The 27,156-nt window shown below is 42.0% G+C and overlaps 3 protein-coding genes across 7 annotated transcripts; all 3 read right to left on the bottom strand.

The window, feature by feature from the left end:
* Nucleotides 1–1,498: 1,498 nt before the first annotated feature.
* On the bottom strand, nucleotides 1,499–7,296 carry LOC119737832. Its single transcript, XM_038212450.1, has 5 exons — nucleotides 7,033–7,296; nucleotides 6,657–6,795; nucleotides 4,677–5,237; nucleotides 3,581–3,724; nucleotides 1,499–3,353 (listed from the first exon to the last, which is right to left on the bottom strand). Exons 1-5 carry the CDS (start codon nucleotides 7,177–7,179, stop codon nucleotides 3,106–3,108), a joined length of 1,239 nt encoding a protein of 412 aa, XP_038068378.1. The 5' UTR covers nucleotides 7,180–7,296; the 3' UTR covers nucleotides 1,499–3,105.
* Nucleotides 7,297–7,363: 67 nt separating this feature from the next.
* On the bottom strand, nucleotides 7,364–14,611 carry LOC119737833. 4 transcript variants are annotated; one of them, XM_038212453.1, is made up of 7 exons: nucleotides 14,441–14,611; nucleotides 12,724–12,794; nucleotides 12,154–12,287; nucleotides 10,340–10,478; nucleotides 9,117–9,677; nucleotides 8,450–8,593; nucleotides 7,364–8,241 (listed from the first exon to the last, which is right to left on the bottom strand). In XM_038212453.1, the coding sequence occupies exons 3-7, from the start codon at nucleotides 12,268–12,270 to the stop codon at nucleotides 7,994–7,996; spliced, it is 1,209 nt and encodes a 402-aa protein (XP_038068381.1). In that variant the 5' UTR covers nucleotides 12,271–12,287; nucleotides 12,724–12,794; nucleotides 14,441–14,611; the 3' UTR covers nucleotides 7,364–7,993. The 4 variants fall into 4 exon arrangements, with proteins under 4 accessions (XP_038068381.1, XP_038068379.1, XP_038068380.1 ...); XM_038212451.1 differs by having other exon boundaries at nucleotides 12,154–12,794; XM_038212452.1 differs by lacking the exon at nucleotides 12,724–12,794.
* A 1,534-nt stretch (nucleotides 14,612–16,145) lies between these two features.
* On the bottom strand, nucleotides 16,146–25,776 carry LOC119737836. Of its 2 annotated transcripts, XM_038212456.1 has the most exons (5): nucleotides 25,592–25,776; nucleotides 24,177–24,315; nucleotides 20,797–21,357; nucleotides 20,241–20,384; nucleotides 16,146–17,193 (listed from the first exon to the last, which is right to left on the bottom strand). In XM_038212456.1, exons 1-5 carry the CDS (start codon nucleotides 25,706–25,708, stop codon nucleotides 16,946–16,948), a joined length of 1,209 nt encoding a protein of 402 aa, XP_038068384.1. In that variant the 5' UTR covers nucleotides 25,709–25,776; the 3' UTR covers nucleotides 16,146–16,945. The 2 variants fall into 2 exon arrangements, 1 of the variants encoding a protein (XP_038068384.1); XR_005272410.1 differs by lacking the exons at nucleotides 20,241–20,384; nucleotides 20,797–21,357; nucleotides 24,177–24,315; nucleotides 25,592–25,776 and adding an exon at nucleotides 17,686–17,973 and having other exon boundaries at nucleotides 17,108–17,193.
* Between the last annotated feature and the right edge of the window lie 1,380 nt (nucleotides 25,777–27,156).

Genomic DNA, 27,156 nt, shown 5'->3' with positions numbered 1-27,156 from the left:
AAAACGGATACGGATAGCTAAACGTAAGTGTAAGCGTATCCGTTCGCTTGCGAAACCTCCCTAATTACGGTGTTTCTCAACGTTTTGGCGAGTAGTGCGACAGCTCAGTCGAGAGAAGGAAGTATTTTTTTCCGCGAGGTTGCGGGTGCAAATTTCGGTTTTGCACCCGATTTTTTTTCCTTTTCTAACCTGAGGCTTTGGAGGATTTTTTTAAGGGAAATAAAGTCCGAACTTCATAACGTTAAAATGTTTTTTCCCTTCTAATTCTATATTTTCTTCTCATGTTTTTATAAAACTTAAGTCCAAAACGCCATAGCGTACACCCATGGGTGGGTGTCGTTTGGGAGAAAAAAAATCGCGTCCCGCTAACCCACTGGCCGAGACCGACGGTAGCTAGCTAGAGGTCAGGTTACGTCCTTCATCTCATAGTTTTACTCCATAGCATTAGTGTGTAGATTCTCATTTAGTCTAGAGACCAAGTCTTGTACACAACCATAATGTACCGAGAAAGTTATTCCCTTTCCCTTTTTCTTGAGGATCAGTTCCCCCTAACGCACCCACGAGTGATCCTACTTCGCCCGCTAACCACTGCTTTCAGACTTTCTTCCAGTAGAATGTCCAAGTCAGCCGGTGTACAAATCTCCCTTAGACATGATAGAGAACTTTCCCCATGCCTGTGTACAGTATGCATTATTCATGACTACCAGAATCCAATGCTCTCATTGGCTAAGACGCGCACCCAAAAGTCTATATAAACCGCGTAGAAATAGCATACGTGGTCATTGGTGATCGGGGCTCTAACCCCGACAGCGCTTCTGGCATGCACACGTAGATTGGTGATCTGAGCTCTGAGTGGCATTGTACATTGTAGATCTTGGCTCTGTCCCAAACACATAGATACGCCATCTGGTCTGCCGAATTTTATAAAACTTTTCAGACTTGTCGATTATGATGTACCATATCTAAAAAACTTTGTTCCCCGATACACAGTTTGTTTTGCAATGAGACAATCTGGGATAAAAACGCCACCCTCTATTGACACAGTCTGAAACCTTTTCGCACGCAATGAGTGCTTGCCAGATAATACTTCTTTCAAGTTTCATATTACATGCATATTCTAGAGTTTTCTAGATTCTAGATTATTTCTCATCAGGATGCCAAACCCTTTTTATTAGTTTGTCCAACTTCAAATAATCAAGTTTTAAGATCGAATGTTATGTATCAGCTACATAAAAAAAATTGATTGGTAAACCGTACCCCACATGAGAATCTCAGGCTAACATCTTTCAGTTCTGCTCCCACATTTTTTTAGGGGGGGGGAGATTTGTTGAAAAGAAAAATGGCCATAAATGGAGTTTGTTTTAAACAGACTTTCCCCCCTTTTCAATAGCAGTGACGTATAATCTTAAAAAGGGATTCTATACATGTGTCAGATAAGTTGAAGCGTCTTATTACAAACCACTCAAAAAATGACATCTCAAGTTCTCATACATGTTCTTTTATTGATTGATTTTATTGTTGAGTACCCTTTTATTAAAACAAAATGACTCATGAAATAAAGACGGCATTAACTGCAAAACGGTTTTGGTATTACATATATTTTGAGGCTGCATCAAATTTTGATTACTTTTTTTTTTAATTTCAGGCACAACTTTTTTGAAAGATGTTTCAGAAGTTCAGATGCTCCACCAGATGCTTCAACTTGCAGCATGTGGCAGAATTGTGACAACAGTCTACTTTGCAGTCCCTACACATCCGGTGGAAAGGCTGGCCTCGGGTTTCCCTGAGTTCATGTCATCTTTACAAACAAAAAAACCAAAGCAACTTCTAACGATAAAGGAAGATTGGGAAGTGTATTCATGTGGCTTTGTAAACACGACGTGCGCAATCGCGACTGCTTAATACGGAAGAGTATAGGGAAATCATTATTATCAAAATACACAGACATGAGTTCGCAAAGTGCAAAGTTCTTCGCTCTTTGTATTTTTTATCTTTTGTCATAATTAAAATAATAAATGTTCTGGTTATCAAAAATTTACCATTCTGTAGGTTTGCCAGACTGTTACTTTGAGAAAAAAAACCTAAAGCTCAGTGGTTAGTATCACATAATAATTAATGCAGTTTCACTGACTGAACCGCAAATAAGGAAATGAAATTTGATGTTCTCTGTCGGCAATCTGTACGTGTCAGATGGCACTTATAAGGTCGAGCAATACCCTGACCTAACCGACCATTACCAGGGCAGCCTGCACAACAGTTTCATTTCTTGGGTTAGTTGCATGCACATTACGCATGAGCCGTTATTGTCATTTGGCCACACTATATCATAATGTACATTTATTGCAGTTTGGGTCAGAGTTTACATGAATATGCATATTACATCAGAATCACAGTTCAAAGGAACAGTTGTTATATTTATAGCCTATACATTAACTCGGCATTGGATGCCACGATGTCACATGCCGACCGTGTATTATTTTCATCTCTTACGAAATTTCCTATAAAAAAAAAAACGTTGAAGTTAAAACAAATGATAACAATCATTGAAGGCAAGCCAATATTTGAGTCAACAAACTGGAACAAAGTCTAGCATTTGTAAACAGAGGCTTAAACTGAGAAGTCAACTTCTGAGACGGCGCACAGTACTTTGACACTTTTATCTGCCTGACAGTGCCGTATTGAAGGCAGTTAGGAACATTGGTAATCACACAGACAAGTACCAAGCAATTTATATGTGAAATACTCACTCAAAGTGAAGATTAAACTGATCCCAAGTATCTTTTAAATTATTGCACCAAATGGTTTCAAAGAAAACAATCATTTAAGGTAGCTCTAAAACAGTGTGTTAGCGGGCACACTTTATGCGTTGGCAATACATGCGTTGACATGGGCCTACGAAACCTCAAAATTGTGAATTTGTTTAATTTTGGGGTTTATTTCTTTTAAATGTGTGGCATCAACCGAACAGAGAAGGTTCTATGCCAGATTTCTGGCAATTTTGTTGCTTCGAAGAAAAAGAAATGCCAAAAGGCTAAATGATCATGCACGATGGTTTTTACCAAACCCCAAAGAAGAGAATTATCGGTGAGCTATTGCATTATTAAATCACAAGTTTGAAGGCGGTGTGATGAACTGAGCCTTCAGCATCTCCCTCGGTATGTCTCGATTCCAATTCTCCCCTCCAGCGATCATCTCAGCGGCCATCCTCCCCACCTCATCAGATAGCATCGCCCCAAAGCCGTTTCCACCAATCGCAAGGCCGACCTTGGACGATACCATATCACAGTAGGGGAGTCCGGTCGGCGTGCGTGAGCATACACACATATCGGTTTTGACGGACATTGGATTGAAACCTACGAAACAGGCAACAGAAATGGATGCTTTTTATATGTCTTAAGGAAAGTCATTTATATAATCTAAGGCAATGGGTGATTGCTTTAGATTTCAATCCAAAGAAACTTCAGAAGCAGTATCCTGGTCCAGTAATCTATATAAGAATATCAAGTTTAATACTGAATTATGCGACAAAAAGCACCAATTATAGCACAGCAGCACTTTGTGTTAATAACCTGGTACTTACCTTTAACGATACTCAAAAGCAAATCTCTGTACTTTTCCACCAACTTCGGATCGGGCTTAGACAGAAACCAGTCTTTGACTTCCTTGAGGCTGGTCAGTCTTCGCTGGTCCTGGTAGCCTGGTCCTAGCTTCACGTAGTATTTCCCTGGCAGAATGAAGATGAACACACGTCGAAATCTAAAATAAATCCTGGGGTTTTTTTTACGCACAGTGGGCATATGAGGTTATTTTGTGTGGAACTAACTGACCATTTTGAAGTTTTAAGATTTTCTGAATTAGTAACTGTTAATAATTTACAACCCCCTTAACCCTCCGACGCAGAAAGCACATTTACTAACACGCTTACAGTAAGGGGTCCCTCCGGGGACCCAGATATTTAGCGCCTTGGTTTGAGGCTACACAGCACAGTATCTATATGTATACAATCTCGACATGTCTGTAGACTATAAATAAGGATGTCATTGACAGGAAACAGATGCTGTATACATAGTCTGTGGTCAAGTCGTGCACTTGGCTACCCGCAAGTGACTTTGTTTTGTGCACGTGTATATGGGCAGCCCAGGTTGTCAGGCTCAGATATGCCTGACCCGGGGTCACACACTAAAGGTGACTGCATATATCCGTAGTGGGTGTCTCTGGCTAGGATTAGATGGAAGATCACCAGAATTGGTTGGAAATTTTTTTTTTTATTAAGGTAATTAACCAAATTGGGTCCCCAAAAGGGCTAGTTTCTGCGTCGGAGGGTTAAATACGAACACAATCCATAAAGCTGTACAGAAATGTATACAAAAGCATTTCAATGTCAGTGCTTATCTCATAATTTGGTTGTCAGGGTTTTATCACTTAATCCCTTCTCGTGGTGGTGATAGGGTTTCAGTAAGAATGAAATCTCAATCATTTTTGAAACGGAAAGCAACAGGAAAACAAAATTGCCAAAACCTAAAAAACGACATCCGCCAACTTTGTTCGGATCGTGTGGTCTCACATGCTTACGCAGTGCGGGCAACACTTCTGTTTGATATTAGGAATTCAAACTTTCTTGGGAGGAGATATACATTTGTGATTCTTGTTACTGTAAATATGACATTTGGCCTTACCATCCGGGTACTTTATCGGCGGAAGCATGTAACAGTTCCATTCAGGGTCTGTGAACGATGTCATAGTAGGCATGCTGGAAATCTTCTCCAAATCGTCTTCCCCAACCTCCAGTCGAACTGTGAACGTCCCGTCAATTCCAAAATCCAGTTTTGTAGAGGGCGGTAGAAGATTCTTTAACTGTGTGAACGCGCCTGTGCACAGTAACACCTTCTTTGCAAGGAGGGGACGCCCTTTCTCAATCACAACCCTCATCAATGGCTCGCCGTGAGTGTGGTTCCCCGACTCCTCCACGGACTGCACCACGTCATCAATAATATCACAGCCTCGGAGGGCGGCTGCCTCTTGCTGCGCACGGACGATCATTCGAGGGTTGGCGTGGCCGGCGTCAACTGGTAACAACATGGCGGTGTCGCCATATCGACTGGTGTCCAAGTATGGATACCTTTCACGGACGCCCTCTGCCGTCAAGAGAACACCTTCTTCCTTGGCTATTGGCACCGTTATGCTTTCGATATCTTTTCCATACATGATGTGACCCACTGCTGCGTTGAGTTGTATGCCTATAAGACCAAAGAGCCAGATCGTAGATCACGACTACAAAGCTCTCAGAGAGCGCAAACCTCCCCCAAGGCAGAACATTTCCTCGCGGTTACGTCCCATTGGCCCGACGTCCCATTGGTCCAATGTCCCGGTTGGTCCGATGAAACATTATAGTTGCACTGGTTCAGGTTGACTGACCTTAACCCTAACCCTAACCCTTATCCCATGGATCGTTGGACCAATGGAACGTTGGACCATTGGGACGTCGGATCCGGACTAATGGAACGTCGGACTGTAGAGACGTCCCCTTCCCCGCCATATTGTCAGTACATCCAAAAGAAATGCTGGCATATGCACTGGACTTCCATATTTTATTGCACATTTAAAATGTCAACAGGATTGATCATTATTCTTAATTTATAAAAAAAAAAAAAAAACAATGTTGTCCAGTCGTGTAAGACACTGTTATTCATTCAATAAGACAAATCCTTAAACTCAAACAGTGTAGTTAACATGTATACGCCTGTGTCTACCTCTCCAATCCCTCCATGTATAAAGTGGTCTAGTCCATTGACCTGCGTGGTTATAGGTTGGGTAGGTGAAGCATAGGGTCACCGGCCGGGGGCACGCGCACAAAGCTGCTCTGTTGTACACAGCATATTTGCACAAACAAAATGGTGAAGAAGCTCTACAAAAAATCGCGCATCGAGACGAAGATCCGGATCACTTCTAAAATCTAATCGATTTGTACTTGTACCAAGGAACCCCCTCCTCCGCTTAAAAAAAAATCATGATTTTCATAAATAGCCTTCCACATCGTTGCAAATGACTTGTGAGTGTGTTAATCAGAAACGAATTTTGATCGAGTAGATAATAATCAGGTCCAATTTCGCTTTCAATGCTTTGGAGGAAAAGTAATAGGTTCGCTCGTACCCACTGCCCTGACACAGGGCGCTGGGAAGGGCTACTTTTTCTAGATGCATGACGTAATTCTCTCGAGCCCTCTTTGGATAGAATTTGTTTGAACAGTAACGCGGGTCAACAATTCCGCCTGTACATGGCATGTGCGCACAGAACATACGTACATTGGATGAGGCAGTAAGCTGCCCTGCTTCTCGCGCCTAGTGCTTCCTTTATAAAAAAAAAAAATATTGTGCAGGAGATTTGCCCTTCCCAAATGTACGACGTCTAATATGAGGCGGTGGGTACGGGTACGATCATACAAGCGAACCCTGTAGTCCATTCTTTTGATCGAATTGGTGCGCTGTAACACTTTTATGTACAAAGATAGGGGGACACACCTGTTTATTAAAGCAGTTCAGAAAGTTGATAAGCAGTATGTACAGTGTAAATACGACAATAACCTTCGATTCACGTCTGTTAATTAGAGTCGTTAGGGCGCCCTCATTCGTTCAAGAACAAGGCTTATTCATCATTACCTGTGGTTCCTTCCAATTCTTGAAGACCTTTATAAGCTCTCATTGTCATCAAACTCCGAATGTGATCACTTCCCTGATATTTGCGCACAGTACGTGAGACGTCATAATGAGAGGCGAAAATGTCCCGCGAAGGGCGATCCTGAAAACAACATCGCAACAGGTAAAACAATCTGTGCTTGTCTGATACATAATTATTAAACAAGTCCATTTAAGATCGGCGTGGGCCTGGTCGCCAATAATGTTCCTCACGACCTGGGCCCTGGTTATGGCAGCGTCCATTCCCCACAATGGTCTGAATCGGACTTGCTTGAAACCAGCATTATAAAGCACTTGATATTTGTTCCCTTATTAATTAAGGGTTCGGTTCATGTCCTACCTTTTCCTGTGGTTCACTGGGTCCAATGAGACACACTTTGCGACCAGGCAACGAGGCGTATCTGGCCGCTGACGAACCCCATAATCCGGCCCCAACGATGCAAATGTCGTACACCATACCTGTCCACGAGAGATCTGCCGCCTGCATGGTTTATCGTCAACATTACAGAGCTCATTTGCTTGCAGCTTTTGCGGATTGTGAACTTTGGTCATGCGAAGCTATAGGCATTCTGTATTTGTCGCTACCTCTTACCTCTCACCTCAGATTGTGGCACTGAGCAGTATAATTGTGATAAAATCCGATGTACAAATAATGGAGCGACAGACACTGATTATGTAACATGCACATTACGCATGAGCCAATATTGTCATTTGGCCATTCTATGCCAATGAACATTTATTGAATGCAGTTTGATTACAATCATTGAAGGTAAGATAAGGTAAGAGTCAACAAACTGGAACAAAGTCTAACATTTTGTACACAGAGACTTAACAGAAGTCAATTTGTGAGACGACGCACAATACTTTGACACTGCCTGACAGTGCCGTATTGAAGGCAATTAGGAACACTGGCAATAACGCGGACAAGTAACAACCAATTTATATGTGAAATACTCACTCAAAGTGAAGATTAAACTGATCCTAAGTACCCTATAAAATTATTGCATCAAAAGGTTCACATAAAACAATCATTGAATTAGCTTTAAAACTGTGTGTCGGCGGGAACACCTTATGCGTTGGCAATACATGCGTTGCAGCATTGGCCTATATCTGACCCCCCAAATTTGATTTGTTTTTTCCTGAAAATGTATGGTAGCAACCGAACAGAGATAGTATGCAAGATTTCTTGCAATTGTGTTGCTTTGACAGAAAGCAATGCCCAAAGCATAAATGATCGTGCACGATGGTTCACTTCAAAATAACGAAACTCTAAAGAAGAATGAGCTAGCCCATCAATTAAATCACAAGTTTGAAGGTGGTGTGATGAACTGAGCCTTCAGCATCTCCCTCGGTATGTCTCGATTCCAATTCTCCCCTCCAGCGATCATCTCAGCGGCCATCCTCCCCACCTCATCAGATAGCAATGCCCCACAGCCGTTTCCACCAACCGCAAGGCCTAGTCTGGGCGATACCATATCACAGTAGGGGAGTCCAGTCGGCGTGCGTGAACATACGCACATATCGGCTTTGACAGAGACTGGATTGAAACCTAGGAAATGGACAACAGAAATGAATGCTGTTTATTAGTTGTTTTTAAGGAAAGTCATTTAAGGCACCGGGTGATTGCTTTATATTGCAAACCAAAGGAATTTCAGGAGCAGTAATCTTGTATTTTGATAGTCCAGTAATCTATGTAAGAATATCAAGTTTAATACTGAATTTTGCCGACAACCCCTTTAAAAGCACCAGGTTCTTACCTTTAACGATACTCAAAAGCAAATCTCTGTACTTTTCCACCAACTTCGGATCGGGCTTAGACAGAAACCAGTCTTTGACTTCCTTGAGGCTGGTCAATCTCCGCTGGTCCTGGTTTAATGGTCCTATCTTGACGTAGTATTTCCCTGGCAGAATGAAGATGATATTGTTTCAGTTACTAAGAAATCCTGTATCATTTTGAAAAAGACTTAAGATCAGGAATATGAAATTGCCAAAACCTTTAAAATCAACATCCGTCAACTTTGTCCGGATATTGTGGTCTCACATGTTTACGCAATGGCAACATTGTTCAGGTATTTAGGATGGTACAAAATCATTTCAAAATTGGGTATTCGTATATGGAAAACGGCTATTTTTTATCGTATCTTTCAATCGTCGGATTAATTTATTTGGGATGACACTGTTTCAATACCGATTTATTCGGGGCGCTAATGGAACTTTGGAATTCCCTTACCCATGTGTGCAATTGGAACGGAAATTTGTTGGCATTTAGGATGGTACAAAATCATTTCAAAATTGGGTATCCGTATTTTCTATGGAAAACGGCTGTTTCGTATGGGAACATTTTCGAAGTAATTTTAATAATTTAGTTGTATTCAAATGTGCATAGAAGATTCCTGTTTCTGTAAATATGACCTTTGACCTTACCATCCGGGTACTTTATCGGCGGAAGCATGTAACAGTTCCATTCAGGGTCTGTGAACGATGTCATAGTAGGCATGCTGGAAATCTTCTCCAAATCGTCTTCCCCAACCTCCAGTCGAACTGTGAACGTCCCGTCAATTCCAAAATCCAGTTCCGTAGAGGGCGGTAGAAGATCCTTGAGCTGTGTGAACGCGCCCGTGCACAGTAACACCTTCTTGGCCAAGAGATGGCGCCCATTTTTAGTCAAAACCCTCATTACTGGCTCGCCGTGAGTGTGGCTCCCCGACTCCCCCACCGACTCAACCACGTCATCGAAGATATCACAACCTTGCAGTGTGGCTGCCTTTTGTTCCGCATGGACGATCATACGAGGGTTTGCGTGGCCACCGTTAATTGGGAACAACATGGCGGTGTCGCCATATCGGCTTGTGTCCAAGAATGGATACCTTTGATGGACGTCCTCTGCCGTCAAGAGAACCCCTTCTTCCTTGGCTATTGGCGCCATTTTGCTTTCGATATCCTTTCCATAGAAGATGTGACCCGCTGCTGCGTTGAGTTGTATGCCTAAGACCAAAGAGCCAGATTGTAGCTCATAATAATGTTTTAATGATTCTAAATTATAAGTCATCCTGATATCATCCTCACAAAAGGGTATTGTTTACGTGTACAACTGCCTGTTATGTGCCAAAGAGAACACCTCCTAGCCCATGCATGTAAACACACACCACATACTCACACTTCTAACTGTTCATAATGAGACCAAATTCAGGGCCATTAAATGCTTGTAGCTCCTTAATTGGTTTTCACGTTCAAAGATTATTCAGAATAAAAGTTGTTAGGAAAATGTTCATAAATACAGACTACATCGTCGTATGACGGTCTGATCTTCATTTCAGTTCAGTTCAATTCATTTTATTTCCACACTTCATAGGAAATAACAGTACATGTACATGTAATTATGAGACTTTATTGAACAATAAGTGGAGGAGGTCTCCATCAAAGAAGCAGAAGCAGTCTTCAACACAAATTTGAACGAGTAGATAATCAGGTTTAAAAATGTCGCTTTCAGTGTTACACATAGTTTGTTAGGGGAAAAGGAACACTTGCCACATGCCATAGAATGATGGGTACTTCTTGAGCTGTAGCAGTATGTAAACACGTCAATAATAATGCGGTCGTTAGAGCGCCCTTACTCGTTCAAGAGCAAGACTTATTCATCACGGTACCTGTGGTTCCTTCCAAGTCTTGAAGACCTTTAAAAGCTCTCATTGTCATCAAACTCCGAAAGTGATTGCTTCCCTGACATTTGCGCACTGTTCGTGCGACGTCATAATGAGAGGCGAAAATGTCCCGCGATGGGCGATCCTGGAAAACAGGTCAAACAGGTAAAACAATCTGCCCTGCAAAACTTCCTATAAGAATACCGATAATTTCCACAGACTTTTCCCTAACGGGAATTTCGTAAATATAGCTTTTGCTCCGAGTTCTGAGTAAATGTAGATCATTCATTGGTGTCTCGTTTGAACCAACAAAAGTGTTTAAAATCTAAACACGGATGCCTTATAACAAACCAAATGAAGTTTTAGCTGAGTCTGTGAATGATGTTTATTTCGAGAAAACAGAACAAACACAAACACAATACCCTGAATCTCAATTCCAATGTTGCCGAGTCATAATTATTTCGAATTCTGCCCTCGTGACACAATCCTGAAATCAGCATTCGGGACATGATTCTCATTCAGCCGGTGTGCCACCCATCCACGGATTCGCCCGATTGCAAACCAACAACAAATATAGAACATGCAGGCCATTGTATGTGAGCTTGAAAATTTGAAACTTTTTTTTACGACACAGTTTTCATGGTTTTAGGTTTCAACAAATTTGCTCACAAAGTCATATAGTTAAGACTTGGCCCGGTAGCTTAGCGTAACACAAAAGTGCCAACTATTTGCTTACTAGCTGTCTTATTTCTCTCCCCCGTTTCATGGCAAAAGCATGCCTGAAAACAGTGTTAGAAAAATGGGTCAGTTTGATATTTAAAAACCCTCAAAGTAGCTCTCAGGGTGTTATCTTGGGTTGTTTATTTGGAGGGAGAATAGAATCCCACGCTCCGCATAAAAATGGCCCCCAGAACATGAATAGCAACTAACCTGAAATTCGCGAACAAAACATGGTCGGAAATTTGTCAATGTCTCTACCTTTTGAAACGTTCTGTCAATTCTTCTACTTTTATTGTCCAGAAGGTATTTATGCAGTGGGAATAAATATGTGGATATCAAGCACTATAAGACCGGGTTGGAGGCGCTGATAATGACCCACATCAGCGTCCATGACTGATATGACTGAACCCTGGTCTTAAGCACAGTGTTTAATAACGGCTAACAACATATTTACAGTGTTGTAGTTGAGTACTTTTTTCTGAGTACCGAGTACTGCCGAGTTCTCAGGTTGCCGAGTACGAGTACAAAAACTGGTACTTCTGAGTACAAGAACGGGTCTCTGAGTCCGAGTATTTGTACTTCCGAGTACGAGTACGAGTACGAGTACCTGTACTTCCGAGTACGAGTACGAGTATTCGAATTTCCGCATACGGCCATACGGCAAATGGTTCACTGTGCGTAATTGGCCAAGGACCAGTCAGACCATTATACAGACCCACTCACGGCTAACTGTTGAATGTGTTGCCCAGACTTGCACAGAGAAAAATCAGGAAATCTCGGTTTCTCCACAACCCAATCAACCATTTCAAACTGAAAGTATCGATAAAATAAGGCCATGGTAAGTGAAGCTATAACATTTTCCCCCCGAGTACTGCTACTGCTTAATGATCGAGTACAATTTAGACAAGTCGAGTATGAGTACTTTGCTGCCCGAGTACGAGTACCGTCATTTCGAGTACGAGTACTTTGACATTCGAGTACGAGTACAAGTACGAGTACTCAAAAAAAGTACTCGAGTAGTACTCGGGTGCGAGTACCGAGTACGAGTACTACAACACTACATATTTATTCCATTATGAAGGGTTCGGTTCATGTCCTACCTTTTCCAGTGGTTCGCTAGGTCCAATAAGACACACCTTGCGACCAGGCAACGAGGCGTGTCTGGCCGCTGAAGAACCCCATAATCCGGCCCCAACGATACAAATGTCGTACACCATACTTGTCCACGAGTGATCTGCCGCCATATTGGATTGCCATGAAAATTACAGAACATTAGCAGAATGTTTACTTGCAGCTTTTTCAGGATGGTACATTTTGGTCATGCGAAGCAGTTTTGTCCGGCTAGTTCCAAACTCAGACTGTGTTAGACGTTCAAATAATGAAGAGTGTACAGCTGGATTGAAATGATGAGGTGTACATGCACTGAAGTCCCATTGTACAATCACACTTCCTTATTTTGGTTCCGATTGGTTTAAAGTCACGCATTGGTGAAACAGTTTACACAGAACTATGTAGAAAATTAGAGTAGAATTTCAGTAACTTGGAATAAACTTTTGCAAATTTATGGATGAAGATTTCTGAATGTCCGGTTTACAACTAGTAATGATCTGAGTTCTGAGGTTTTGTTTGGTCGATTAATGAACGGAATGGTTTCAGAAAGGTAGGCCTACATGTAGGAAGATAATGGTTCAGTTGTTTGGAAGTTAACGGAAGGACGGTGGAAGATAGGTGGAAGATTTTGCTGAAATAAAATACAAAATATACTACCATGAGCATTTAAGAAATACATGAAGTCTGTGTAAAGTGTGCGCATTATTTGGGATAAGCACAGGAATAAAGAATTTATCATTAAGGAAATCAACACTTTTCAACTTAGAAAACCTTGCAGTATTAAAGTAGGTAAATCAAAGTACAGCCCAGGTGGACTCCCTATATATCTCCCTACCTACGGAGGGCACGTCGTCGTCCAATCTGGGGCACAGTAGTATTAACACTGTATGATAAAGCACTATGGGTAGACGAGCTTGATAAGCTACATTTCAATTCAATTCAAGAAGCATTTATTTCATACTCCTTTAGAGAAATATAAGATATCTGGTACATAGCAAAATAACAAGTTCGACAAATATGTCACAAAAAATGTAATAAATTAAAGTAAACTGCGTTATTAACAAGTGTTAAATTAAGTTTGGTTTATGTACAGGAGCAAATATGATTATGGGGCTGTTAAAGTAAGCCGAGGCTTGTAAGAAACAGCCTTCACAGACAACAATAGAAACAGCGAAACAAAACTAGTACAACGAGACACAGACAATACAGACAAGACAAAAATGACACGGCTTAAGCTGACATGATATGAAAGTATTAAATGAGTAAATAATTGGAAAAGCAATGATTTTGATGGAGCTTCAGGAGCTACAATAAACGGTGAACATGATGAAACTCATATCAATTCCTTTTCGCTCCTTTTCAATGCACCACACGACCGCTCGAACATCCCCCATTGGAACAATACATGGAATCAACGGGGTATTTTTTTATGTCATAACTAACAAACGCGGTAAAAGTTTTCGTCGTTAATCGAGTATTATGAAGACTATATTATATGCTTCCAGGTAATGTGATTTATATTAGAAAAGAAGCCGATTAAACTCCGTCATTTTTGGGATAAACTTCACAGTTCTCCCCAATTTTGGTTCAAATGTGTGTGTAAAGTCGCTTTTTCGCTGAGTTTATGCTGCAATGACCATCTTCAACTCGCCATAATTTCCGCTAGCGCCCTCCTTTGACTTTGTTAATCGCACAGTAGACTTGGCGATTCATAAGCTCACTATCAATGTAAAATTCATCATGATTGGGCAATGTTAACCCCCGTCCAAAATGAGACAAAGAATATCCATCCAATAAAGTAGGCTCTTTGATCCATGGACATTACTGTACACAATGCAATGGGCCACGTCCACGCACGCTGTGTGGTTGTGTGGGGGACGTTGTGTTTACACAATGCTCAAGGCCAAAGATATAATGAGTGCAGGCATAGCAGTTTCGAGAGGAGCGTTTTTACTATGGAAGGAATTGATATGAATAAAAACGATGAAAATGCATAGAAATCAGGTTGGGAAGCTATGCTACATACGAGGACAGGAGGAATTTCTTGTACCGTGATTTACATGCATGACATGTATTCTACATGTGCAAGCAAAACAACACATAGGCTAGCTGCATATGATGATGCATAAGCGCATGTCAGTACAGTCGTTTGACCGGACCCGCAATGGAAATCGTCTGACGGGTCTGGTGGCAAAATTGCGGAACCGGTCAAACAACTGTACTAAATTCTCTGCAACATGTAAGAAAATAGCACTAAAATTCTCAACTTCTACTCACTACGCTGGGGTAGGATGATCTCTAAACCCTTCGGCTTGACTTATGAGATTACATGTAACTAGCTAAAGATGACTTTCATGAACGTATGGGCTGATTTTGAGAGATAAATTGTACGGAATAACGAGACTTTAAAGGTAACAATGAATAGCGCCCTCAATTGACAACTACACTACGGTGTCCCGGAGTGGCCATGAGCTTGCTGTCGGCTACAAAGAGACAGACTCTTTCATGCATTCCGATTATGATGGGCCTTCACAGCCATGTGGTTGCGAAGGCCGATTTCTTATGGTTACGTAATACTTTATTTTGAATGAAACAACAAACATGTGGATGTAATTCGCCGGCGAAATCTTTGAAAATCAATTTCTCCCCAAGACCGTATCTTCATGCAACTGTCAGGGTTTGTTTCCCCTTGTGCTAAAAATGTTTTTCGTTGAAATTGGAAAAATAGCAGTGGCTTATCCAAGGGGGGGGGGGGGCACCTTGCCCCCTGGATTTTTTTAATACATTTTTTCAGTAACTATTTCCATAAATCGCGAATCCTGGAGACGTACGACAAAGTTGGCTGCCACCCACCCTCTGTTAGAGGACGGCATCTGATAGGATAGGATTTCCATAAATGGTTAGATAGTTTTTACATGAACAAAACTTCCAAAACCATTACAATGCGCCGTGAAAATCGGCATATATTTTCCAGTATGCATAATAATGGTCAGTTTTGAAGAGCGCCTCCATTTGAATTGAATTGAATTGAATTGAAGATAAGTACCACTACCAGCCCCCCCCCCCACCCCCACCCCCCCCCCCCCTCCGGCCCCCGACATAAAATGTTGGATACACCACTCAAAAAAAGGCTTGAGAACGTCCATTTTTGAAAGCTGTAACACTGGTGTTTGCAATATCTGCCAATCTTTTCATGCCTCATGAATGTTAATAAGGTACGTTCCTATCCATTATTATGGTGTGCAGTAAAAAAAGAAATTGCAGTATATCGAGATAACTGCCTGGATTTGGGGACGTTTTCGAACGATTTCTTCCCGACTTTAAGGTCAGCTTCACCAGCAGCGATGTGGGCAGGGTTTTCATCCTAGGGGTGAGTGGGGGGGGGGGGGGGGGGCTTGATGTCACAGTGGAGGGGCGCCCAATTTATATCCCTGCTCGAAGATAGACAGGGTTTTTTTCACTGGACATCCGGGCTCCGTCAAATCAAACAGTGGGGGGGGGGGGGGGGGGGGGGAGGGAGGGATTGGACACCGTCTTTCAATGGGGGAGCTAATCACAATCAAATTCATTGTCAAACAACAGTATAGCTATACGCACTCTACAGGGCGTTATAATAAACATCCAATCGCAAAAAATAGGGTTTTCACCAAAAACAAATTTGAAATGTTTAAAAAGGCACTTCAGGTTAATTCCGCTCATCTTGGTTTTGTAACGGATTAAACAATTTCCAGTGGAGGGAGGCGACTGGGAGCGAAGATAGCATATTCTCAATTGATATTTTTTTCGAGAGTGCATGGGCGGGGGACATTTGCCCACCCACCCCCATTGACACCCGTGCAGACGCCCATTTGTTATTTGTATTAAATTAATAGCAATAGGCCTATGACTAGATTTCACACCTCTTTTTCCCTTCTTTTTCTCAGTTCTCCTTTTTGTCTTTTCCAGGGGGGGGGGGGGGACCGCCCCTTGCACCTGGGGGAACCCCACCCCGCGGCGCCCATGATGAATATGCATATCGGTACTCCAGCAGCACAATTCAAAGGAATAGCTGTTTTATTAACATGTATGTACATAACTTGACAATGGATGCTGCGATGTCACTTATTATTAAATGCAGACATAATGTTGATACTGTATAACAGCTCTTAAACTTTGAACCTGTTTATCCGTAAGCCTCTATCTTTACATGTACACTGCACGAAAATAAAATGATAACAATCATTGAAAGTTACCCAATGATTGAGTCAACAAACTCAACAAAGTCTAGCAGTGTAAACAGAGACTTAAAATAATGTCAAGTTTTGAGACGACGCACAGTACTTTGACACTGTTATCTGCCTGACAGTGCCGTATCGAAGGCAGTTAGGAACATTGGTAATCACGCGGACAAGTACCAAGCAATTTATATGTGAAATACTGAAAGTGAAGATTAAACTAATCCCAAATACCCTTTAAAATCATTGCACCAAAAGGTTCACAGAAAAGAATCATTGAAAGTAGCTTTAAAACAGTGTGTCAGCGGGCACACTTTATGCGTTGGCAATATATGCGTTGGCATTGGTCTATACGAGACCCCAAAATGTGCTTTTCTGTTTTCTGAAAATGTATGGTACCGGTAGCAACCGAACAAAGAAGTATGCAAGATTTCTTGCAAATTTGTTGCTTCGAAAAAAAAATGCCCAAAGTGCAAATGATCGTGCACGATCGTGCACGATATGGTTCACTTCGAAATAACTAAACTTTAAAGAAGAGAATTATAGGTGAGCTATTGCATTATTTAAATCACAAGTTTGAAGGCGATGTGATGAACTGAGCCTTCAGCATCTCCCTCGGTATGTCTCGATTCCAATTCTCCCCTCCAGCGATCATCTCAGCGGCCATCCTCCCCACCTCATCAGATAGCATCGCCCCGCAGCCGTTTCCACCAACCGCAAGGCCTAGTCTGGGCGATACCATATCACAGTAGGGGAGTCCAGTCGGCGTACTTGAACATACGCACATATCGGTTTTGACAGAGACTGGATTGAAACCTACGAAATAGACAAAAGAAATAGCTGCTGTTTATTTTTGTAAAGTCAAGGCATTGAGTGGCTGCTTTAGATTTTAAACTAAAAAAAAGTAACTCAATAGCAGTATCCTTGTACTTTGATAATACTGTGGCGGTCTTGTGTCGACGATGCCTTGGATATTGCTCTCTGCCGACCCGACGAGCGGCTGTGGGGAAGGCCAGGGGAACAGGTCCGTTTTGGGGCAGTCTACCGCCCGGCGCTCAGGGAACACACTCACTCGCGCTCTCACGCAAACCTCACGAACACACTCGGGGAAGGGTTAACGTCCAATGAATAGATCAGACACTCAGGTATTTAGGGCTCTACTGCTTTATTGTAACCACTTGGAGACCCAATAAGGTGCGTCCTACTTAGGTGTGTCCTACTTAGGTGTAAGAATTGGCCCCTTTCCAATAATCGTCAAGAACTGGAATGCTTCCCGTACCAATCAGATTTCCTAATCCCTGCACTCACCGGAACTAAACCAGTGCTCTTCCTGAGTGAGAGACTGACCACAGCTGTACTGCACACGCTTCAGCAACTCCAAGTCTCTGAGCGGGAACTGTGCTACGCTTCGCGCCACAATTTACAGCTAAATCCCACAACGTGAGCAGCGCAATAGGAGAGTGCAATCCATGAACGAGTGAAATGGAAGAGAGCGAGTGCGCGCGCGACACGCGCTTATATACCCGCGCTGGGTACCAACCAGCCACGCTACTCGCGCGCTGTACAACGGACAGAAGTCCGCGTACCAACCAACTAAACTACATATGTGGTGAGCCTAGCGCGCCAAATATTAACTGTTCCGCTACAATAGACCGCTTGCAGACGCGTTCGATAATTGACGCGCGAAGGTGTGCGACGCCATGTTGTGGGACAAAATGTGCATGGATAGATATACGCTTGTCCCACAACATGGCGTCGCGCGCCTTCGCGCGTCGATTATCGAACGCGTCTGCAAGCGGTCTATACTGTTGTAAGAATCTAGAGTCTGGTCGGCGTGACAGTCCACACACACACACACACACACATACATTGGTTTTGGCATTATCAATTGATGTCCACTTCAATAAATATTCACTTTTCAATAAATACTGGTTGCAAATAAGTATTTTATCAGAAATGGGACTCTTTCTTGATATTAGGAACTTAAATTTAATGGAACTTATTAAATTTATATTTGTCATATATAAAATGTTCAAGTTGCATACGGATATCAAGAAAAGAGACATTGAACAATAAATAACAAATCCCCGGGGAAAACAGATTGGATAAACCTAAAAAAATCCCTCGTTGTAAGATATAAAATGTATATGTAAATATTGTATCGTTTGTATTATTAGCTACAAGCTGATTTACCCGATCATAGATCGGGTAGGGCGTAGTGTTGGGGATGAAAATTTGGGGAGTTAAATGTAAATGGGGATATAGTTAAGGAGACATGCAGTTATAGAAAAGCAATTTCTGTGGTGTGATGCGAGGCAATTTCTGACCACTAAAACCAATTTCAGCAAAAGATCATCTTGTAAAGTTTTGAGTTTTGAGTAATTGAATCAGCTACATGTATTCTGAGCAATAGAATCATTGTTGTAGGCTACAATTTTTATTCGGGGAAGAAAAAGTGTGTGTGTGGGGGGGGGACCAAACAATATTCCCCGCTTTAAAATGGGGGGGGGGGGGTCCCCCTGTCCCCCATCGATTTACGCACATGATAATTATGTACCATGGCAACTGTCTGTAAATAAATTGGCATTTTGTGAGGCAGTCGCATTTGGAAAACGCAGTGAAAAGGTTACCGTAGTACACAGGCGAAGGCTGATTGTACAGTTTTGACAATAAATCATAATGCAATAAAACGTAAAGGTGTCATTTAAAATGAAAATGTTGAGTGTTACCATAAAATTACAAACGATCATGGAGGAAGGTCATAATTAAGTTTCAGTATTGGACTCTTCAACAAACGTAAACTTGAATTTCTTACAATTTGCGAGACCGTCTTCGAGGAAAAAGTCGATTTAGCTTTTATTGAAGTTGGTTCAACCATCTTTATAAGAGCAAGTTTTACTCGGCCTCCGAGAAATGTTTGCTCCTGAAAGGATCCGAGACCGCTGTCTCCCGCGACACCAAAATGGCTCCATGATGTCCGTGGAAAAATGTGGGTGTCTTCCGCCGGGTCGGACACTTTCGTCGATTTTTTTGTGAATGCATCGATCCTTCGTTGACCCCAAACAGGCCCCCGAAATTATAACATGACACTGAATTATACGTGGCGGGCAGCGAACTCACAACGCTCAGCCTTGGTGGTGGAAGCATGGAGCTGTAAACACATTATGGAAGCAACAGCACTCTATAACGCGACGTCACATGTTTGCGCTTCAAATAGCGAGCACCGTAGACCCAACCTCGTTTCCAGGGTGTGGAGCAGGCTGCAGTACGTGTTGCCATCGACAGTTTTGCATAGCCCGGAAATACTACGCAGTGTAGACTTTCGATTGGTCAGACCGCGCAAGGCATACTAATGTGTAGTCATTCTGAGTATTCGTTGCACTCAGCGCAGGGGCGGCAAGCGCAGCATATGAAAGAATAGGGACACTTGGTGGCCACGCACCATGGAGAAAAAATATTTTACCAAGGTCACCCCATCCACCATTTGGTGAACGCTTTTGCAGAACGGCCGAGTAGAACACGTAAACACAACCCCTACGTCGAAGCCGCTGACCTCGCACAGTCACGAAAAATCGACGAAACGGATCGCCGGTCCGTACGGGAAAATCAGGACGACACGAAGTGTCCGACCCGGCGGAAGACACCCTCCGCATTTTTCCACAGACGTGGAGCGATTCTGGCGCCGCAGGAGCCCGCGGTCTCGGATCCTTTCATGAGCAAACATCGTCTCGGAGGCCGAGTTTAACTCTCTCTTATATATATAGATATCTTTGGATGAGGTTTTCCTTTCACGTTTTTAAAATTGTAGCTTCAATATACATGTATAATACCTAGTGGTCATAATACCACAACCCCTCAGTTACCTTTTACGACCGCCAAAAGTATATCTTTGTAATTTTTCACCAACTTCGGATCGGGCTGGGACAGAAACCAGCCTTTGACATCCTCAAGTGTAATCAGTCTTCGCTCGTCATCGTTCATAGGCCCTATCTTCATGTAGTGTTTGCCTGGATGTATAAAAAAAAAACATATACATTGTATGTCACATTAACACTGCAGCGGTGGAATTTATTTTTCATCTTTACTTAGAAGAAGTTGCAGATATTCCCACACGTCAAACGGAGTGCTTACGTGGTTTAATTCTTTTGTTTTAAGAGCTACTTAAAAGGAGGCTTTCATTTAATACTTGATCTTATTTCAAAAATAAGAAACTGGAACCCTCGACTCTGGAAGACTTGTTTTACTTTTAATCTGAGTTTCCTTGTAGTTTTTTTTCAGTGATGACTGTTTCTTTTTTCTTTGAACTGGTTTTTAGTCAGAAACGCTGTTTGCTGCTACCATAATGTGCAATAAAGCTAAGGTGGTTTCGACATCTTGGGTAATATAAAATAATTTAATGTAAATGACCTTTGACCTTACCATCCGGGTACTTTATTGGAGGAAGTATATAACAATCCCACTCCGGGTCACCGTGGGAAGCCATAGTAGGCATGGTGCGAAACTTTTCCAAATCCCCTTCTCCAACTTCCAGTTTAACTGTGAATGCCCCTTGGATTTCCAAGTCCAGCTTTGTTGGGGACGGTAAAAGATTCTTGAGCTGTGTGAAAGCACCTGTGCATAGCAACACCTTCTTGGCCAGTAGGGGGCGCCCTTTCTCCATCACAACCCTCATCAATGGTTCGCCGTGAGTGTGGTCCCCCGACTCCCCCACCGACTCAACCACGTCATCGATTATATCACAGCCTTGGAGGGCGGCTGCCTTTTGCTGCGCACGGACGATCATTCGAGGGTTGGCGTGGCCGGCGTCAACTGGGAACAACATGGCGGTGTCGCCATATCGGCTGGTGTCCAAGAATGGATACCTTTCACAGACGCCCTCTGCCGTCAAAAGAAGACATTCTGTCTTAGCAGATGGCACCATAATGCTGCGTATATCCTTGCCAAACACCATGAAACCCGCCTTTGTGTTGAGTTTGACACCTGAAAACACACAACCAGGTCACACATTATTTACTATTTGGGCCTATATACATGTAGTTGTTTCAAAGTTGTAGGCATATTAGACGTATGAGATGAGTCTACGCTACATTGCTGTGCTTGTCATTAATTATTTTGCTCCGAGATATTATAGGCGATATTATAGGCAATTTTAGTTGTACTAATTTTACAAAGAGGGCGTTGTAGTGCATGGGTAAAAGAGCTCTCAATCGTCGGAACTTTCGTATAGCTTCAAACGGCAATTGGACTTCATGATCGTTTTTTTTTACTTCTTGATCTTTAGGTTTATACACCACCTGAATAAATCCCCGTCATCTGATTGGTGAATTGTAGATCACGTGACATATTATTATTCGGTATAATGCACGGTGCGACCATGCGTTATACCCATTGATCTCCATATACACAGACTGGATAGGACATCGCGCCGTGTTTGTGCACGAATGCGCGGCCGAACAATGGCGGCGCGTTTACTGTCAGACGGGTAAACGCGCATTGTGCTTTCACTTTGTTTACTTTGGAAAATTGATTATCGAGCGACATTTTTCTTACAAGTTACAGGAGGGAAATCAAGCGCTCCTCCAAAACCAATCTTAAACTAACTGAACGATGAAGAGTTACCCTCAATCCCTCCAAACAGCTTTTCCACACTTTCTTGATATACACTTTATTATGCATTTTCGAAATTCAAGAACCCCCATTTCCTTTTTTTTTTAAATCCCTCCTCCTCCCAAAAATGATTGTAAGTAAATTGCCATTTTATTTTTGGCACATTGGTCATTAGAGCACACTGAATTACTCCATCAATTAAATGATTATTGTATTAATAATATGCTGAAATGACATCATATTTTTTAACTGAACACTCACACGAGAAATTGTATGGATATTCATTCAAATGATTGATATATTTATTAAAAACCCAAACATAAACCAATTAGAATCTAAAAGGTAAGGAAAAACCTTAATTTTACAAAGTAATCAGTAAAAACTTCTTCCCGTCCCTAGATTGATCAGGGAATGACATCGTTCACCTCCTGTGATATTGTGTGAAAGGAGATGAATCACAAAGCAAAATTATATTTTTGTCAAAGAATAATTCAAGCTACGCACGGTCTTGTTTTATAATTAAATGTTTAGCTATACTTCTGAAAATAAATATAATTACTTGTAAGTATAATGGGAATCGTTTTTGTGAGCGAATATGACGGTGTATTAATGGCTATAACTAATAATCTTATATAACGGCGTACACAATATAATTTCAAACCGTAAAAGTACTCATTGCTTTCTTCACCATACAAACTGTCAATATAAATGTGTCAGTCATCTTGGAGCTCACAAAAATACTTGCGTTTAACCCCACAGCTTCTTTCCAAAAAAAAATCAATCAATCTTAACAGGTTTACATAAAGAATAGATTAAGTCAAACTCTCAGATGCCCATCACATCGTATGTTCCATTCAGTGGATGATATACGGTATTCGATTCCATCCCTCCGTGAAGCTCTCCATTTTCGTCCGTCTCGGAAATCGTCCTGCAGCTGGTAGTTTTTGCTATGGCTTTGCTGAAGTTCTTTGTTTGAAATGAAGGTCAATCGGCCGGTTGTGCAGTAATTTAGCATTAACCACCTCCTCGGTTTCTCTTTATAAAGAATAGAAACATTTCGGTAGGCGTTTAAGGCAGACATAATTCAATCAGATTTTGCATATAAAAGTTATAAAAGTTATTTGAATAAACTATTTTAAACAAGTCAACTTTTGTTCATTGCCATTGCCATTGCCGGGTCAGTCATGCACGTTTAGGCCTATGTCTTTTAAAGAAAAATGATGCCGACCAGCATGACACTGACAGGCCTAGACTTATGGAATTTGAACAGAATATCTCGCTATAGCTACCACACAGGCCTCCATCCCCTCAAACTCACAGCGACATTAACGATATTATAATTTGCTTTGTCGTTCCCATGTTCATATTCCTCCATGCCATGTTGTATAGGCCTCGTTAAAAAAACAACTTACTTGCGAATAATTGTCCTATTCTTCAACGCTCCTTACTTCCCGACTCCAGCAATCTAATGCTGCGCACACCTTGACTGTACTACTCGTCGATTTTGATCAATTTAGATCTCTGTTTCTTTTATTCTTTCAAAAATGACAAAGAAACCGAAGAAAAGCCAACTTCATTTTTGAATCCTCCGTTCGAAAGTGTACACAATTCAAATGCGAATTTGTGTTCTTTACCCTTTTCAAAAAACGCGCGCGCGGACGCACGTTCGTACGCGATGTCCTATCCAGTCTGTGTATATGGAGATCAATGGTTATACCCATGCGTTATATCGTTTCACTTTGCGCTTGTGCCATGACGCGGTATTTGCGTGCAAAATGCATGCTGGTGTGCGCGTTCAGCGTAGCGCGTATTGTTCCAAAGAGCCAGCGCTACAGCGTTGGGTTCAAACATTTTCGTGAAGGGGTAGTTAAACATCTTTAAAATCAAAATAAATTGTAGTTTATAATTTACCAATCAAATGACGAGAATTTATTCAGGTGTTGTATAAAACAAATAACGAATGTTTTACGTTCGTGCGATGGTAAGAATAATTTCATGAGGTGACAGATTGAATGTTCTATTCCACGAGGCGAAGCCGAGTGGAATAGAACATTCAATCTGTCACCGAATTCGTTATTTATATACTATCAAAGCCTCATCTGAATACATTTTGGAAAATGTTCCCAAGATTACATTGATAAAATTAACCAAGTTTTGATGGAGACGACAAGAGTTGAGGAGGCACACTTTACCTGTAGTAGCTTCCAATTGAAGAAGGCTTTGGAACGTTTTTGTTGTCAACGAGCCTCTGGTGTGATGATATCCGTGGTATTTGCGCACATTTCGCCCGGCGTCGTAGTGAGAGGCGAAAATATCCCGACCAGGGCGGTCCTAGTGAACACGGAACGAAATGTAGTGTTAAAAAAATATCCAACGGTGTCTGTATGATGTCTGTTGTCTGTGTGTCAGTGGCGGTCACACAACCGGAAGTGTTGTGCGTGCAGTGACGTAACCAGAGGGGGGGGGGGGGGGGGCCAGAGGGGGAAACTTGCCCCCCCCCCCCGCCGGATTTTTAAAATTAATCTTTTTCAGTAAGTATTTCCAAAAATGGTTACAGAGTTTTTACATCAACCCAAAACCTTGCAAACTGGCTCAAAAACTATTACATATATTGTACAACCATTAGCATATTATTTTCCAGTGTGCACAATAATGGCCAGTTTTGAAGAGCGCCCCCATTTGGAAGATAGGTACCAGCCGCCCCCCCCCCCTCCCCCCACGGAGGCCAATTGTCCGGAGAAAAAAAAACCCATTTGTTTACATTTCGGGGGCCCCCGACATCAAAAGCGGGATACGCTACTGGTGTGAAGTCACACATGATGTCTGATATAAGATTCATGTACGCTACTGAGGCGCATGCACATAATGTTGGATGCATAACTATGCAGTGCTCAAGTGATCTTTGTTGTGCTGGTGCAGCACCTTTTAAATCACAGTTTGGGACGTGAATAAATAATGTATTCCTTTTGTTTTGCCTGTTTGGCAAATTTGTTTTCTTACATCACTTTCAATACTTCTAGGAAAACGAAGAAATCCGCGGATACGCGAAAAAGTTTCCTGCTTCATTTCAATACTTTTGACTCGCAAGCGGGCTACTTCGAGAATGGTAGTGACAAGCCCGCCGCTATAGGGTCGAACCTGGATCTAAACACCTTTGATTGCGTAATGTATATAGCTCAGGCGCGGTTCTAGAACCAATATTTGGGGGGGGGGGGGGCTAGCACGGTGGATCCAGAATTTTTTCAGGGAGGCGTGCTGAAATGTAGACCGGCTATTTGTTCCAGACACTTAGGCCTCCGAAAATCAATAGGTGGGGGGGGGGGGGCGGGATCATGCCATATTTTTAATGGAGAGCACCAATAATATCATAAAAACATTCACACTATTTTAAGTAATGCACCCTCGTCACGGCTATTTCTTCTTTAGGGGGAGACCGTTCGCATGTACATCACATTCCTTCTTTTTGCTAATGCATTTTTTTTTAACGGAATTTAGTTGGGGGGGGGGGCTAGACAAAATTTTGGGGGGCTACAGCCCCCCTAGCCCCCCCCCCCCCCCCCCCCCCCGTAGAACCGCGCCTGATATAGCTATAGCTAATAATATTCACCTTTTCCTGTGGTTCACTGGGTCCTATAAGACACACCTTGCGACCAGGCAACGAGGCGTGTCTGGCCGCTGACGAACCCCATAATCCGGCCCCGACGATACAAACATCGTACATCATGTTCAGTTCCACAGGCAAATGTCGCCTACCCGTACCGAGTGTTGAACGTGAACATTTATGCAGATCAGTTCCAGTCATAGCTCTATGGTTCCTGTGTAGTCACAGGCTACTGCTTGTTAGTTTGATCGTGAACTTTGATCTCGAGCGAAACATTCAGTTCAAAAGGGGCGTTGATGTGCATGCATGCAGTAGTATAATTGTTGTCGACGCGACCTTAGCATTGCAATCATATGAAGCCCGGGAAGGGACAGGGTGGAATTTTTTTTTTGGAATTTCCTAATTTGTTCGCACGAATTCGTAATTCGTTCGCACGAATTGCTATTTCGTTCGCTGGGAACGAATTAGTAATTCGTGGGAACGAATTAGTAATTCGTGGGAACGAATTAGTAATTCGTGCGAACGAATTAGTAATTCGTGCGAACGAATTAGTAATTCGTGCGAACGAAATAGTAATTCGTGGGAACGAAATAGTAATTCGTGGGAACGAATTAGGAATTCGTGCGAACGAATTAGGAATTCGTGCGAACGAATTAGCAAACTCCCAAAAAAAATTCTACCCTGTCCCTTCCCGGGCTTCATACACAACACCACAACTGACAGTATAATTCAAATTATTAAAATCTCAAACTTAGGTTTTCCGTTCAACAACATATAAACACTGTATACTCAGTATTTAAGGCCCCGGTCCCCCCCCCCCCCACCCCCAGTGAAAGTGAAAAAAAAAACAGACTTGAATTATGTTAATGCGTCGTTGAAGGTCAAAACCTAGTATTTATTTACATCACCCCGGCCGACGCAAACACAATCCAGCTTTTGAATATGAACATGTCATTTCAATGCCCTGCTTGTAGTCTACAGCGCTATAGCTTCCAATGAGTTTCACAGACAGCTGTAAAATCGTTTCATTAAGTACATAACGTCTGAGAACATGGATCAATTTAAGTTATTTTTTCCAGATACTGAGGAACGTGCTCTTCATTTGTGTATCAAATTTGATTCCTTTAAAGGAGCAATAATACATTGTAATAAGGTCATTTTCATTTTGACTCACCTGCATATTATAACATGACCTACATAACGTATTTTAACGCAGTCCTCAAAAACGCACCTTTGTGTCCCATTTCAGTTTATTTTCAACTATAATTTTGCTATATTCAAGCTAATGCTAATGGTTTCCACATTCATGAGCAAAAGTGCGATATCATTTTAGACAGAAACATTAATGTTACAGCTATTTCAGCACCAAAGATTGCCAGAATTTTTGATATTTTGTTGTAAATTGTCTTGTCTTTGTTGATCCGTTGTCGTTTCAGTACATGACAATATATATATATTTAGATATTTAAGTTGTAAATTTTATTGGACTCTTATCAAAAGCAACGATAAAGGTCACGAACCTTTCAAACTATGCCCAGGGTATAGCCAGGTTATTAGATAACCGCCTGTAC

This window comes from Patiria miniata, unplaced genomic scaffold, assembly GCF_015706575.1.
Source record: "Patiria miniata isolate m_02_andy unplaced genomic scaffold, ASM1570657v1 HiC_scaffold_3, whole genome shotgun sequence".
Taxonomy (NCBI): domain Eukaryota; kingdom Metazoa; phylum Echinodermata; class Asteroidea; order Valvatida; family Asterinidae; genus Patiria; species Patiria miniata.
This window is presented reverse-complemented; position numbering and strand designations above follow the sequence as displayed.